The sequence below is a fragment of the Poecilia reticulata genome, chromosome 13 (assembly GCF_904066995.2).
Source record: "Poecilia reticulata chromosome 13, P_reticulata-male-v2, whole genome shotgun sequence".
NCBI lineage: Eukaryota > Metazoa > Chordata > Actinopteri > Cyprinodontiformes > Poeciliidae > Poecilia > Poecilia reticulata.
In genome coordinates this window covers 19874584-19886285 of record NC_088842.1, presented here as the reverse complement: position 1 = coordinate 19886285, position 11702 = coordinate 19874584, and the positions used below count along the sequence as shown (strand labels likewise).

At 39.0% G+C, this 11702-nt stretch overlaps 2 protein-coding genes across 2 annotated transcripts; both read left to right on the top strand.

Annotated features, from left to right (window-relative positions):
- Window positions 1–1756: 1756 nt before the first annotated feature.
- On the top strand, window positions 1757–5500 carry foxg1c (forkhead box G1c). The gene has a single exon (XM_008425922.2). It carries the CDS (start codon window positions 1914–1916, stop codon window positions 3081–3083), a length of 1170 nt encoding a protein of 389 aa, XP_008424144.2. The 5' UTR covers window positions 1757–1913; the 3' UTR covers window positions 3084–5500.
- A 2352-nt stretch (window positions 5501–7852) lies between these two features.
- Window positions 7853–11578, top strand: snrpd2 (small nuclear ribonucleoprotein D2 polypeptide). The gene is made up of 3 exons (XM_008425921.3): window positions 7853–7987; window positions 10234–10413; window positions 11195–11578. Coding segments are annotated over exons 1-3 (357 nt in total). The 5' UTR covers window positions 7853–7985; the 3' UTR covers window positions 11370–11578.
- The last annotated feature ends 124 nt before the right edge of the window (window positions 11579–11702 follow it).

Sequence of the window (11702 nt, the reverse complement as noted above, 5' to 3'; positions counted from 1 at the left end):
TCTCTCCAGGTTGTAGTGTCTGGTTTACAGTTTGGGTGCAACTTGTGCTAGGTGTTGTGGTATGTGTTATTTTTCATGTTGCTATTAAATTAGGTTTGGATACATTGCTTCAGTCACCAAAGCAATTCTAGTCTATTATTTGAATTGACCGTGTATTATCATTGGCGCATTTTGCATTTAACACAACTTGTTTTATAGTTAATTAGTGTGAAAAATGAATTAACAAATTCCTGAAATTGGCTGTAAAACAAATTTGTTTTTTGTGACACTCAAATCCGTTTCACATTGTGTGTGTGTGTGTGTGTGTGTGTGTGTGTGTGTGTGTGTGTGTGTGTGTGTGTGTGTGTGTGTGTGTGTGTGTGTGTGTGTGTGTGTGTGTGTGTGTGTGTGTGCGTGCGTGCGTGCATCTCCTGCAATTGTGCGACCTGTAAAGTGTTGTAAGTGAAGAAGGAGGAGGCCAAGTGTACTTAGTTGTTCTCCAGAACAATTATCGTAAATCACAAATATTTGGGTTTGTATTGTTTCAAACTCGGCCTCATATATCAAAACTGGGGGAGATTTGGGTGTAAAGTTGTCATGGAAAACACTCTCACAGAGATCTGATGCTTTGAAATAGTCTTGATGTAAATGTTTTCTCATACTCTTTTCATAAGTTGGATGGCCTCAACCACAGAATTTACAATACCAAAAAACAAAAGATAGTAAAAAAAAAAATACATCTGTCACATGTGACACACAAACACTTACAGCAGTATTTAATGTTTGGTCAGCAGTTTATTTCAAACAAAGTCCAGAATCAAACAGCAACTTTGTTTTCAGTTAAAGCTGAAAAAGAACATTTCTGATTTCAAAAGTTATTCTCCTTTTTGTAAATTTCCACTCATATTTAACGTAAAAGTCACTCCAATGATACAATTTAACGCCAGCTATTGGAACATTTCTCCTATCGATCTCTGTGATCTTCAAATTCAACTGCTTAAATTAAATCATTAATTTAAAATAAAAAAACACCAATAAACAGAAAAATATGTGGTTACGCTTAAGTCTTGACTAACTCAGTACTGTAAAAAGGTATTTAAGAATATTGGTGAGGTTTAGGTATACTTCACCACTCTTTCATGTCTTCTTCATTTATGAATGCTTGCACTCACTGTGGCTCACTTGAGTCCCAGGGCCTTAGAAATAGCTCTTCCAAAATTTTTTGAAAAGTGATTTTGTGTCTACCTTGATAATGGCTGGCAAAAATAAAAATTGGTCTACGATCTTTAAGTAAGACAGAGAGAACAAATGTTACACTTAACTACACTGATGTGATCTTTTCACATCAGTGTAATTCTGAGACATGCAGCTTGACTTTCAAACCTGTGGAAATCTGAAAGCATGCGTGAGATTGATACATGTCTTCCGACCTGGAATGAGCATTAAAACGATCTTGTTTTTCACAAATGTTTAATAAATGGGAACCAGAGTGCCGAAAATGTAACCATAATTATTGAAAGTCACTAAACGTGTAGCATCAGTGACTGCCTGAGCATAACCATCACCCTATCAAGATTCCCCTTTAAACATTTCTCACGCTGTTTATTTTTCTTAATATTTACATTTAAATCGATAGTGAAATCCACTATTTATGAAGTTGTCATAAAGATATTAAAACGAAGGCTCATCTTTGATTTAGAAGATCGATTTAATTGCAACACACTCGCCATGGGCTTAGTTTGCCTATACCTTGGCCCGGCTTTGCCGGTGCTGCTGCTATCATGCGCATGTGTTGGCAAGTTTTGGTCAGCGCGTCCTCAGCTCGTCACCACTTTGAATCCGCTCATCACTGCTCCATACGCGCTCAGTGACGCGCCCTCCCGCAGTTTCACGGGCAGCTCGACAGTAGGCAGTGACTGCGCGCACAGACGGAGATGGGGGATTTAAAAACTCCGGAGCGATTATTCCACAAGTCCTCCTTCAGCATCAGCAGTCTGCTGTGGAGAAGAGAAGGGATGGTGGATGACCAGGACTCGCCCTCTTCTCATTCCCTTCATTCTGAGAAAACTTGTCAAGAGGAGAACTTGGACAGCGACAAAAGCTGCGGAAACTCCAAACTAAGCGCTAAAAAGGATATCAAACCTCCGAAGAGAGAGGAAAATAAAAGGGAAGCAAAGAAAACAGGAGAGGAAGAAAGAGTCAAACCCGAGAAACCTCCTTTTAGTTACAACGCGCTCATCATGATGGCGATCCGCCAAAGTCCGGAGCGACGGCTGACGCTCAACGGCATCTACGAGTTCATCATGAATAACTTCCCTTACTACCGACAGAACAGACAGGGGTGGCAAAACTCAATCAGACACAACTTGAGTCTGAACAAGTGTTTTGTTAAGGTGCCGCGGCACTACGACGACCCCGGAAAGGGCAACTACTGGATGCTGGACCCCTGCAGTGACGATGTGTTCATCGGCGGCACGTCTGGGAAACTCCGGCGCAGAGCCACGGTCAGCTCCAGGAGCAAACTTGGTCTGAAGAGAGGAGGGGGAGGTCGACTGATGCCCCCCAACACGGCAGCCAGTGTTACATTAGCCGCAGCAAGCTCGTTTTACTGGCCGGTGCCGCCGTTCCTTCCTCTTCAAGCACCCGTGCGCGCTCATGTCGGCGCGGGGACCTACCTGCGCGGCCAGCCGCGCCTGTCCAACCACGCTGCCTCGGTGGTTTCTCATCAGACCCGGCTGAGTGCAACAAGCACTGCAGACGCCGACAGGTTCGTGCGGACGCGCCAGGAGATGTCCTACATCGGAGTCAGCTGCGCGCAGTCACGGCGCCATCAGATCGGCTCCTTCTCCGCCACGTCAATCCCCGCATGCCCCCTGCCATTGTCGGACCCGTGCTCATTCAACATGATCTCCGGACAGGCCAGCTACTTTTACTCCCACCAAATACCATGCGCAGCAGCATTTAGTCCGTGTCCGGAGGAGTGCGGTGCTTCCAAGACTGGACAACTTTTATCCAAGAGTGGGCATTCAGAACTGGGAGGATATTGTACTGACTTTCCGAATTACTGCCCTCAAGTCAGTTCAAGCCCTTCTTTTGGGATATAAAAAATGAGAATACGTCAGAAGAAGAAGAAAAAAATATTAACATCAATGTAGCATTCATGAAAACAGAAATTGAAGAAATAAAAGACCAACTCAACCTAAACTGACAAGTGTATGTCTGCTGAAAGTTTTGCTATGAACGAATAACCTGCGTTAATTTTAAGTGAGATGGAAATGCAACTCCTTGATTATTAATGCCAAGCAATATGTTGTAAATAAAACAGGCTCCTGGTGCTTACACTACTTATTAAGTTGTGCCTCAGTAACTGATTACGCGCGACTTTATCTCCAAACAAATGCGCAAAATTGTATTTAATGACTTTATAAATGAGACATAGAAATGATCTAAAAATAGAAAAATAACTAATAGTGCATCACTTTCTAGCTGAAACACACATTGTTATCGTGTATTTTGTGTTATTATTTCCCACACATTCGCTTGGGTGTGTTCGAAGTTTTGTGCGCACGTTTGGTGTACAGATGCAAAAGGGACATAAGTAAGGAAAATGTTCAGTTGCAGTGATTCCTTTCTGCTCAGCGACATATTTCAGGTATAAATACTGTTTTTAAAGGAGTACAGGCTAAATGTAAACTACAAAGCAGCAAGAAAAATGTCTGTAGTTCAAAGAAAACAATTGAATTAGCTCAAAAGAGCCAAAAAATTATTGTAAAGTTAAAGATTGCTGATTGCATAAACACTATGAAATTTGAAATTGTTCATTTGCTGCACTTATTCGGTTTCATCGTTGTTGCAACAAAAAAAAACCTATATTGCATTCTTACTTTAATTACTTTACATGTAATTAAACGATAAATAATGCATTTTAAATTGTGTTTTCTTCCCTCCTCATTAAAGCCTTGTGCTGTTGTTGATTGTTCCTATTTGGCTTCGTTATTAAGCGTTTCACTCTGGAGGTTTGAGCCCGCAAAAGGGAAACAGATGGACTAAATTACACGTTTAAAATAATATATGAATAGCAGCCTGTGAGTGAAATGTCTGTCTATTATTATTATTATTATTATTATTATTATTATTATTATTATTATTATTATTATTATTATTATTATTATAGTGTCTGTTGTTGTTGAAACTGTGAGGAGACAGTGATCAAACACGACATTTCCAGTGGTGCAGATCTTCTTGATCAGTATTTGGCTGTGTCTTTTCATCACTGGTTGTTAAACTTTCCCTCACCTTCCCTCCGCCGCCGCCCATCCTCCACAAATTAATACAAAAAAAAAAAACAAAAAAAAACAAATGAGATCTTTGGGGAAACAGATTAGAGCACCTCTCCCTGGACGGCTGCCTCGTCTTTAAACAAAAGCTCTTTTATGTGGAAAGACATCAGCCCGTCAGTCACAGTCGCTCTGTGGTTAAGGCAGACGGATCTGGATCAGGTAACTTCACTGTTGGCAAACTCGCTGTCTAGATAGATGCAGGTGAATATTTTCATTAGTGGTATGAGTAATTGTGGCGGCGGGAGGGGGGGGGAGCAGAGGTGGGAATCAATAGGCGTAAGCTGTGTTTTAATTGCAAAAGCAGATGTAACAGACTTGGGTTCTGGTTCTGCTAATCACCTTCCTGTAACAGGTCTCCTGATAAACGTAAATACTGAGCTAATTATTGTTTCATGAACAGAGCTTGGTGCTGATGTCTGTGCTGACAGGGAATATGACGGAAATAGCAAGTTAGTTGTTACTGGTTCTCCTTGCACATCAAAACAGCAAAAATGTTTATGTTGCGTTCTGAAAAGTGCAGCGGCATATGGGTCACTCTAATTGACAAATGTTTTAGCGTTTTTTACGTTTTTTTTGTTGTTGTTTTTTTAAGGTAAAATTTCTAACTTCAATCTTCTATTGCAGTCTTTTATAAGGGTTGATGGAAAAAAAATACACGGTTCAAAAATTTTGCACAAATAAAAAATGTAAAAGTAGGGCGTGCATGTTTGTGTGCACGTATTTGACTGTGAGTGACATAAAACTCCATGCAGAAAGTCATTGGTCGGGATTCAAATACGGGACTTTTCTTGCTGCAAAGCAACTGGACAAACTGCACCACGGTGCAGTCATTGAGAATCCAGTCTGCTCAAATTCAAATCAAATCAATGCTTCCAATCACATAGATTCCAGCTTCATCCCAGTTCCAAATTGAGATAATTGTGAAATTTCAACTGGTAAAAATAGTGGTCTAGTTAATAGACAGATTTTTGCAGCAGTCCCCCCCCCCCCCTCTGCCCAACCCAAGCAAACATGTTGTAACAGTGAGAGTTCTGTAAATTTAATCCATGCTGGAGAAAAAAGTTCATTATGTTTCTTTTTTTTTCTGCAGGAAACCAGTTTTGAAATGAATCCTACATGATTTCCAGGTTGTGTCATATGTCGATAGTTCTGCTGAATAAATCTTTGTCTGGCCCATCTGATTTAATGCTTGTTGCTCTCTTAATTAGGCAGCTGAAAAGTGTTTCCAGATTAGCTTCTGCTGTCCCATCAGCTGTAAGGTAACGCTGAGCTCTCCACTTCTTAAGATTTGAGTCTCTTGGCTATGGTGCGCTTCATAAAGGTATAGGACCGTGCACCCTGAAAATCAATCCCACACACTCACCTCCTTCAACAACACACAGCCTGCCTTTATCTGCAGTAAGTGATTTCCTCAGGTAGATGTGTAACCTTTGGAACAAGGTGGGTGGGTTGTGCACCCATAGGCGTCTGTCTGTCTCTTGCCAGAAAGCCAATCTCTTAGTGTCTCATTGCTTCACCGTAGCATACATCCCCATTTCTCTCACTCTGTCTAACAGACACACTCACATTCACGATTTCCTGTTACTCTGTTAAAGAGCATAACAAAGGCTTAACTGTTTGGATTGCAGTATCAACCTAGCTGCTCCCTCATCCTTATTTATTTCCTCTGTGTTGTTCATAAGCAGAAAAGGTTCATTCTGAAACATGTCCTCACGCTCGAAAAATTAATCTCGGCTAACACTGGAATAATAGGCCTGGTAAGTGTTTTCTACCAATGTGAGACAAATCTGCATAGTGGCTTTAGAACATAACATCTAAAATAAATGTCACAGAACTTAATTGCCTGAAGTTATGTTTGACACATTGACCAGCTACAAACTGTTAACACTGTCTTTCGTATGTGAAATCTTCCTGAGAATAGGAGAAGAAAACTTCTGACAGATAAAATCAATTCATTTTCTGTCCAAATGTTGTAATACAAAAGTTGCGCATTTGTTTCACTCTGAATTGTTTTCATTTTCTTCCCCCCCACTGTTTGGAAGTGAATTCTTGTTTATCTATAAAGATCTCTGATTAGTTTTTTCTTACATTTTACTTTAGAAATCCTTGTCACTTTTATTAACACCTCTGTAAAGACGTCTTAAAGTCAAATTCATCTTTTGTCGCAGTTTCGTGATGTCACACTGAAAATAGAGAAATTCGGCTTTTGATTCTAAACATCTTTTTATTATTTTTAACATAATGGGGCACAAGCGCCTTCATACCACTCAAACTGTGATGTTGTTTCATATTGCAATAACAAATAGCAGTTTTTTTTGTGTGTGAAACAAAAGAAGTGTATAAATATACAGCACAAGGAAGATTTGACATGAATATGTATTCAGTCCTTTCCATTATTTTACTAACAAATTAAATCCAGTCCTACCCAAGGCATTCAGACTAACAAAGACCACCTGCATGCAATTTAACCTCAATCCAGCTTTTCTGTGATGACCTCAGAGGTTTGTATGAGAACACTGGTGAACAGCATCATGAAGACCAAGGAGTACGGTGGACAGGTCAAGAACAAAGTTGTGGAAAAGGTTTAAGCAGGGTCAGCTTAGAAAATAATATCCCAAGCTTTCGACATCTAATGAGAATTTGCTCAACCCACTATCTAAAAATTAAATAACTAAGGCACAAGTATGAACCAACCAAAACTGACAGGTAGGGAAAGGAGGTCAGTAGTAATCAGAAAGTAGCCAACAGGCTCTGGAGGAGTTGCAGAGTTTGACAGCTCAAATGGGAGAATCTTTCCACTAAACAACTATTAGTTGTGCACTCAACACATTAGCACTGTGTTCTACACAGTGGCAAAAAAACATTATTCTCAAAAAGCCATTTTGTGGTTTGCCACAAGCAATAGGGAACACAGTAAACATGTGGAAAACGCTGCAGACAATATTGTATGCTACCAAATAATGCATTCAACCAGTCCTTCACAAATGTGCTATTAAACACACTAGTGAAATGAGGACAAAAGAAAGCATAAGAAAGGAGCCACATGACATTGGGTATGCAAAACAGAATGGTCAAAGATTGTTCTCTCTTATGTTCAAAAACAGTGATTTGTTTTTTCCCCCTCCTAGTTATTCGTTCACATTCATTCTCCACTAAACAAATCTACTCAAATTCAAGGCTGATTTTTATTAATGAATAAATTACAATAAATTAAGTCACTGTTATAATTTTCAATGAAAAAAAATGTCATTTGTAGTACTAGTAGTTGTAGCAGTATAGTAAGGTACATTTAAGACTTTACAGTCGAAAAACAATTTAGTTTCATCTTAAATGCGATTGATGTGTAAAAAAGCAACACCTGTTGTCTAATAACTCAAAAAGCCCAAGTGTATAAAAAGAGCATCCACATAATTACTGAAAAATTTAAAAACATTTGTCGGGACTCAGTACACCAAATAAAGTCTAAAAAAAAAAAAAGAGTCGTGTGCTCTTGAATGAAAGGCGATCTGGTGCAACCCGGTAGTTATACCAACAGCTTCAAGCGCGTATCAAGTAACCCGGAAGTGACTTCGAACACGCGAGTCAGGCTGTATCGTTGTCGTTACGAAGCTACCGGTGGAGATTAGCGCTGTATTAATTAGAGACTGACTCTATAGTCTTTCAATAATGTAAGTATAATTTATAGCAAGTCGTCTTTAGTAAAATGCTATTGTTTTTCCAAGAGCTTTTGCTATGAGTAGTAACTTCTTGCAGTTAGGCTAATGCTAATGAAGTTAGCCTTTTCAGCAGAGAGGCTAGTTAGCTCGACTAAATGCTGGTTGTGTTGTTGGGTGAGCTAGGTCTTATCTACCTAACTATAACTGTAAATAAAAATGTTTGATATTGGAAAATGGATTTCATTTCATTATCTTTTGCTCAGATTAAAGTACAGAGCAAATGTATCTAACTGGAACGATACATCTCTGTTCAGTCAACCGGTAGCAAGCTCAGTTAATGCTAGAAAGGCACAGAGAATTCATGCTCATTTTGTAGAACAAACTACTTTACACAGAAAAGCAACCTAAAAAATGTAATTCCGTCAGAAATAAAACATGTGTACTTTGAACATTAAGAGATTTTTTTTTAATAGCCATTTATAAAACCTATATTCTGGAATAATGTAATTTTTTCCCCGTTAACATTAAAACACGTGAAATGTTGTAATCCCAAATAATATAAACTATTTTTCTTTTACAGTGAAAGGTACAAAAAAAACGGTGATAATGAAGTATTAGGTAATTCTCTCGTAATAGCCAGTCAGTCATGTTTACTACAGCTCATTTGAAATTGTTTTAATCTGAGAGCGTTGTGCCAAAAAGGGATTATATTCTATTTCAAAGTGTTAAATACTGTAATTAAGCATGTTTACTTGTATCAAGTCAGATCCTCACACTGGACCCAAATGACATTGCCCAAAATGCAAATGGTAACATAGTGATGGAAGCACAGATGAGAAAGAGAGGAAAGAAGAAAATGGGCAAATATTGCTGCTGATATCACCACTGCAGTATTTACAACTCTAACTTGCAGATGTTCTTGGCAGTTTACCTAGATGAACCAAACTTTCAACTGAAGACATTAAATAGGTACTTGATTAGGAAGTATTTGATCACAGTTGCAAATGACATAATTTACAATGTTTAAAACAGAAATTAACTGAGAACATAAAACTAAATTAAAATAAGTTGGAATAATTAGATGGGGAGTTTTAATACAGACTCTTAAGAATTGTAATTAAAAGAATAAAGAGTAGTAAACTAAGACTGGGCAACTTTTCATAAATATATCATCACAATATCAGATTTTGCAAGACTGGTACTATAGAGAACTGTTAGGAATATTTGTTCTGTGTTATATTCTGAATATTGTAAGTGGTGAGAAATTTTAAAATAACACTTAATACTTATTTATTTGTCCTTTTGGATAGAGTTTCACGTCAGCAGCAGATACCAAAACCTGACACAGAGAATAGTTCCCAGAATGCTAAAAGTTGCAGAGGTGGAAGCATTGCATTGGCAAACAGAGGAAAATGTGGATTTTTTTTTGTCCTTGATATTGTCCAGCCCTTTAGTGATCTATGTAAATGACAGCGTATCGGTGGTTCATGATGGTTCTAGATCCAAAACTAAGAGAATAAAAGCATTTTAAAATCATAGGGCCAAAGGGCCCAGCATGGTCGGGGCGAAGTGCCGAAATCAGTTCTGGTTGTTGCAGTTACATAACTGAAAATCGTGTAATTTTGTTTTCAGCTTCATGTCGTCCACTTCTTGTCACAACACCCTGATGAACTTTTTGGGGCCCTCTGCATGCCAAACTACCTTTTGATTGGTCATGGGTGTGTTTACATAGAACTACTCAACTTCTCAGTAGCCTCTTTTTAAGCTAGGGATTTTGGTGGATAGTTTCGAGGAGCAATTCTCTGAGGCCTTGAGGAAGTATGTACTGTTGGATCAAAACACTGAACTTCCCCAGCTTGATTCTGGTCCGATGCAGCGGGCGGACGTCCCACTGACGCATTCTGTTCTTTTTCTGTTGTTTTCCGCCAACATAGAAAATAAAATTAAATATTTCAACTCATCAGTTATTATTTCCTCCACCTCCGACTTTGTGAACTTCTTATAATGGGTGATGCTCTCTGCCCTGACTGCTGTGTTTACTATACTGTTGTAAGCCACACCTATGACAAAACCCCATGACGCGCACTGCAGCAGGAGGGTTTCACAAAAACTCTGCTCGGTGTGTCCACAAGACACACAGGGCATACGATTTCACACAAAATGTCAAACGTATGTCCTGCAACCACATGACCTTGGTCATTTGTTGAAGTTTTCCGAGTTGGTCTGAAATAGCTACTACTGTGTGCTGTCCTTTGCAGGAGTCTGTTAACAAAGCCCAAATCGGAGATGACCCCCGAGGAGCTCCAAAAACGTGAGGAGGAAGAGTTCAACACCGGGCCGCTGTCGGTGCTCACCCAGTCGGTGAAGAACAACACTCAGGTCCTCATCAACTGTCGCAACAACAAGAAACTGCTTGGAAGAGTCAAAGCCTTTGACAGGTACCCAGTGACTCACAAAACAGGCCCCAGGGTACAAACTGTGCCTGCTTAAAAATGTTTAAGGATTGCGCAAGAACTGCAGAAGTCTAGGGATAAAGGTGTTGGAGCGTGAAGAAAAATCTTGTAAACATAAAACCAATTTATAAAAGGAGGAAAAGCTGCCAGTAAATGACTGTTGAAGACTTCGTTTGAACAAGATTATGGAACATGATTTAATCTATAGTTTTTTTTAGAAGTGCTTAATGTACAGCATATATATTTTTCTTGTTCATCTTTTTTTGAAGAGTACAAATTTGATATAGGCGCATGTATATTAATGAGGCTAGCTGCTTCTGTGGGAACTTCAATGTGCTAATAACATGCTTTTCCTACATTACAGTTGCTTTAGCACATGGGTGGTGTGTCTTTAATTTTACACCATAGCTCTTTTTCATGGCTATTGGTATTACGTGTAAGTAATGGGAAGGTGTAGGAGCCTTCTTTTGCCATTTGATCAGTATTGTGCAGCAACAGATGGGGGAAGGGCAGCATGCTATTTAGCTGAAGAAAACATGAGAGATTGTTACTTTCTCTGCCCTCTCAGCAAAGAGGCTTTAAACTGTAGGGATTTTATGAATTGAACTTTTTAGGTTAGCACCATAACCTTCTGAAACCCTCACATACATTTCTGGAGTTTAGGTAAATTTGTGGTCCGGCAGTGCAAAAGAAAATGTTTTTTTTTTATCCTGCTTAATTTTTGAAGAGGAGGTCTTTACACTCTGCGTCTACTCTGTCGCTTTAGGCATTGTAACATGGTGCTGGAGAACGTGAAGGAGATGTGGACGGAGGTTCCCAAAAGCGGGAAGGGAAAGAAGAAGTCAAAGCCCGTCAATAAGGACCGCTACATTTCTAAAATGTTCCTCAGAGGAGACTCTGTGATTGTTGTCCTGAGAAATCCTCTCATCACAGGAAAATGAACTTTTAAAGGGTTCCACCTGTAGGAAGGTTTTGATATATTTTCACCTTTTTTGTTTTTCCTTTTTCATGTTGGATATGGTGGACACTGTTGAGACAGAAAAACTGTTGACAACAGTGTCTCAAGAGGTTAGGTGCAGGATGTGCTGATTATTTCGATTTGTTTTGTTTTTTTTCATTTTGATAATAAAAATGATAGATAAATTCTGAAGTTGTTGGTGTTTATCTTTTTAGTTGACTCTTCTTTCTCCATCAATATGGGTTTATTTAAGTTAAGAGTTCATAACGTCACACGAATGCATTAAAACAATAGCGAAAAGTTATTTTTTTCCCCT

Coding starts and splice junctions, on each gene's coding strand:
- snrpd2 (XM_008425921.3), top strand. Junction 10,414..11,194: donor AGAGTCAAAGCCTTTGACAG/GTACCCAGTGAC, acceptor CTGTCGCTTTAG/GCATTGTAACATGGTGCTGG.
- foxg1c (XM_008425922.2), top strand. CDS start 1,914: ATGGGGGATTTAAAAACTCCGGAGCGATTATTCCACAAGTCCTCCTTC.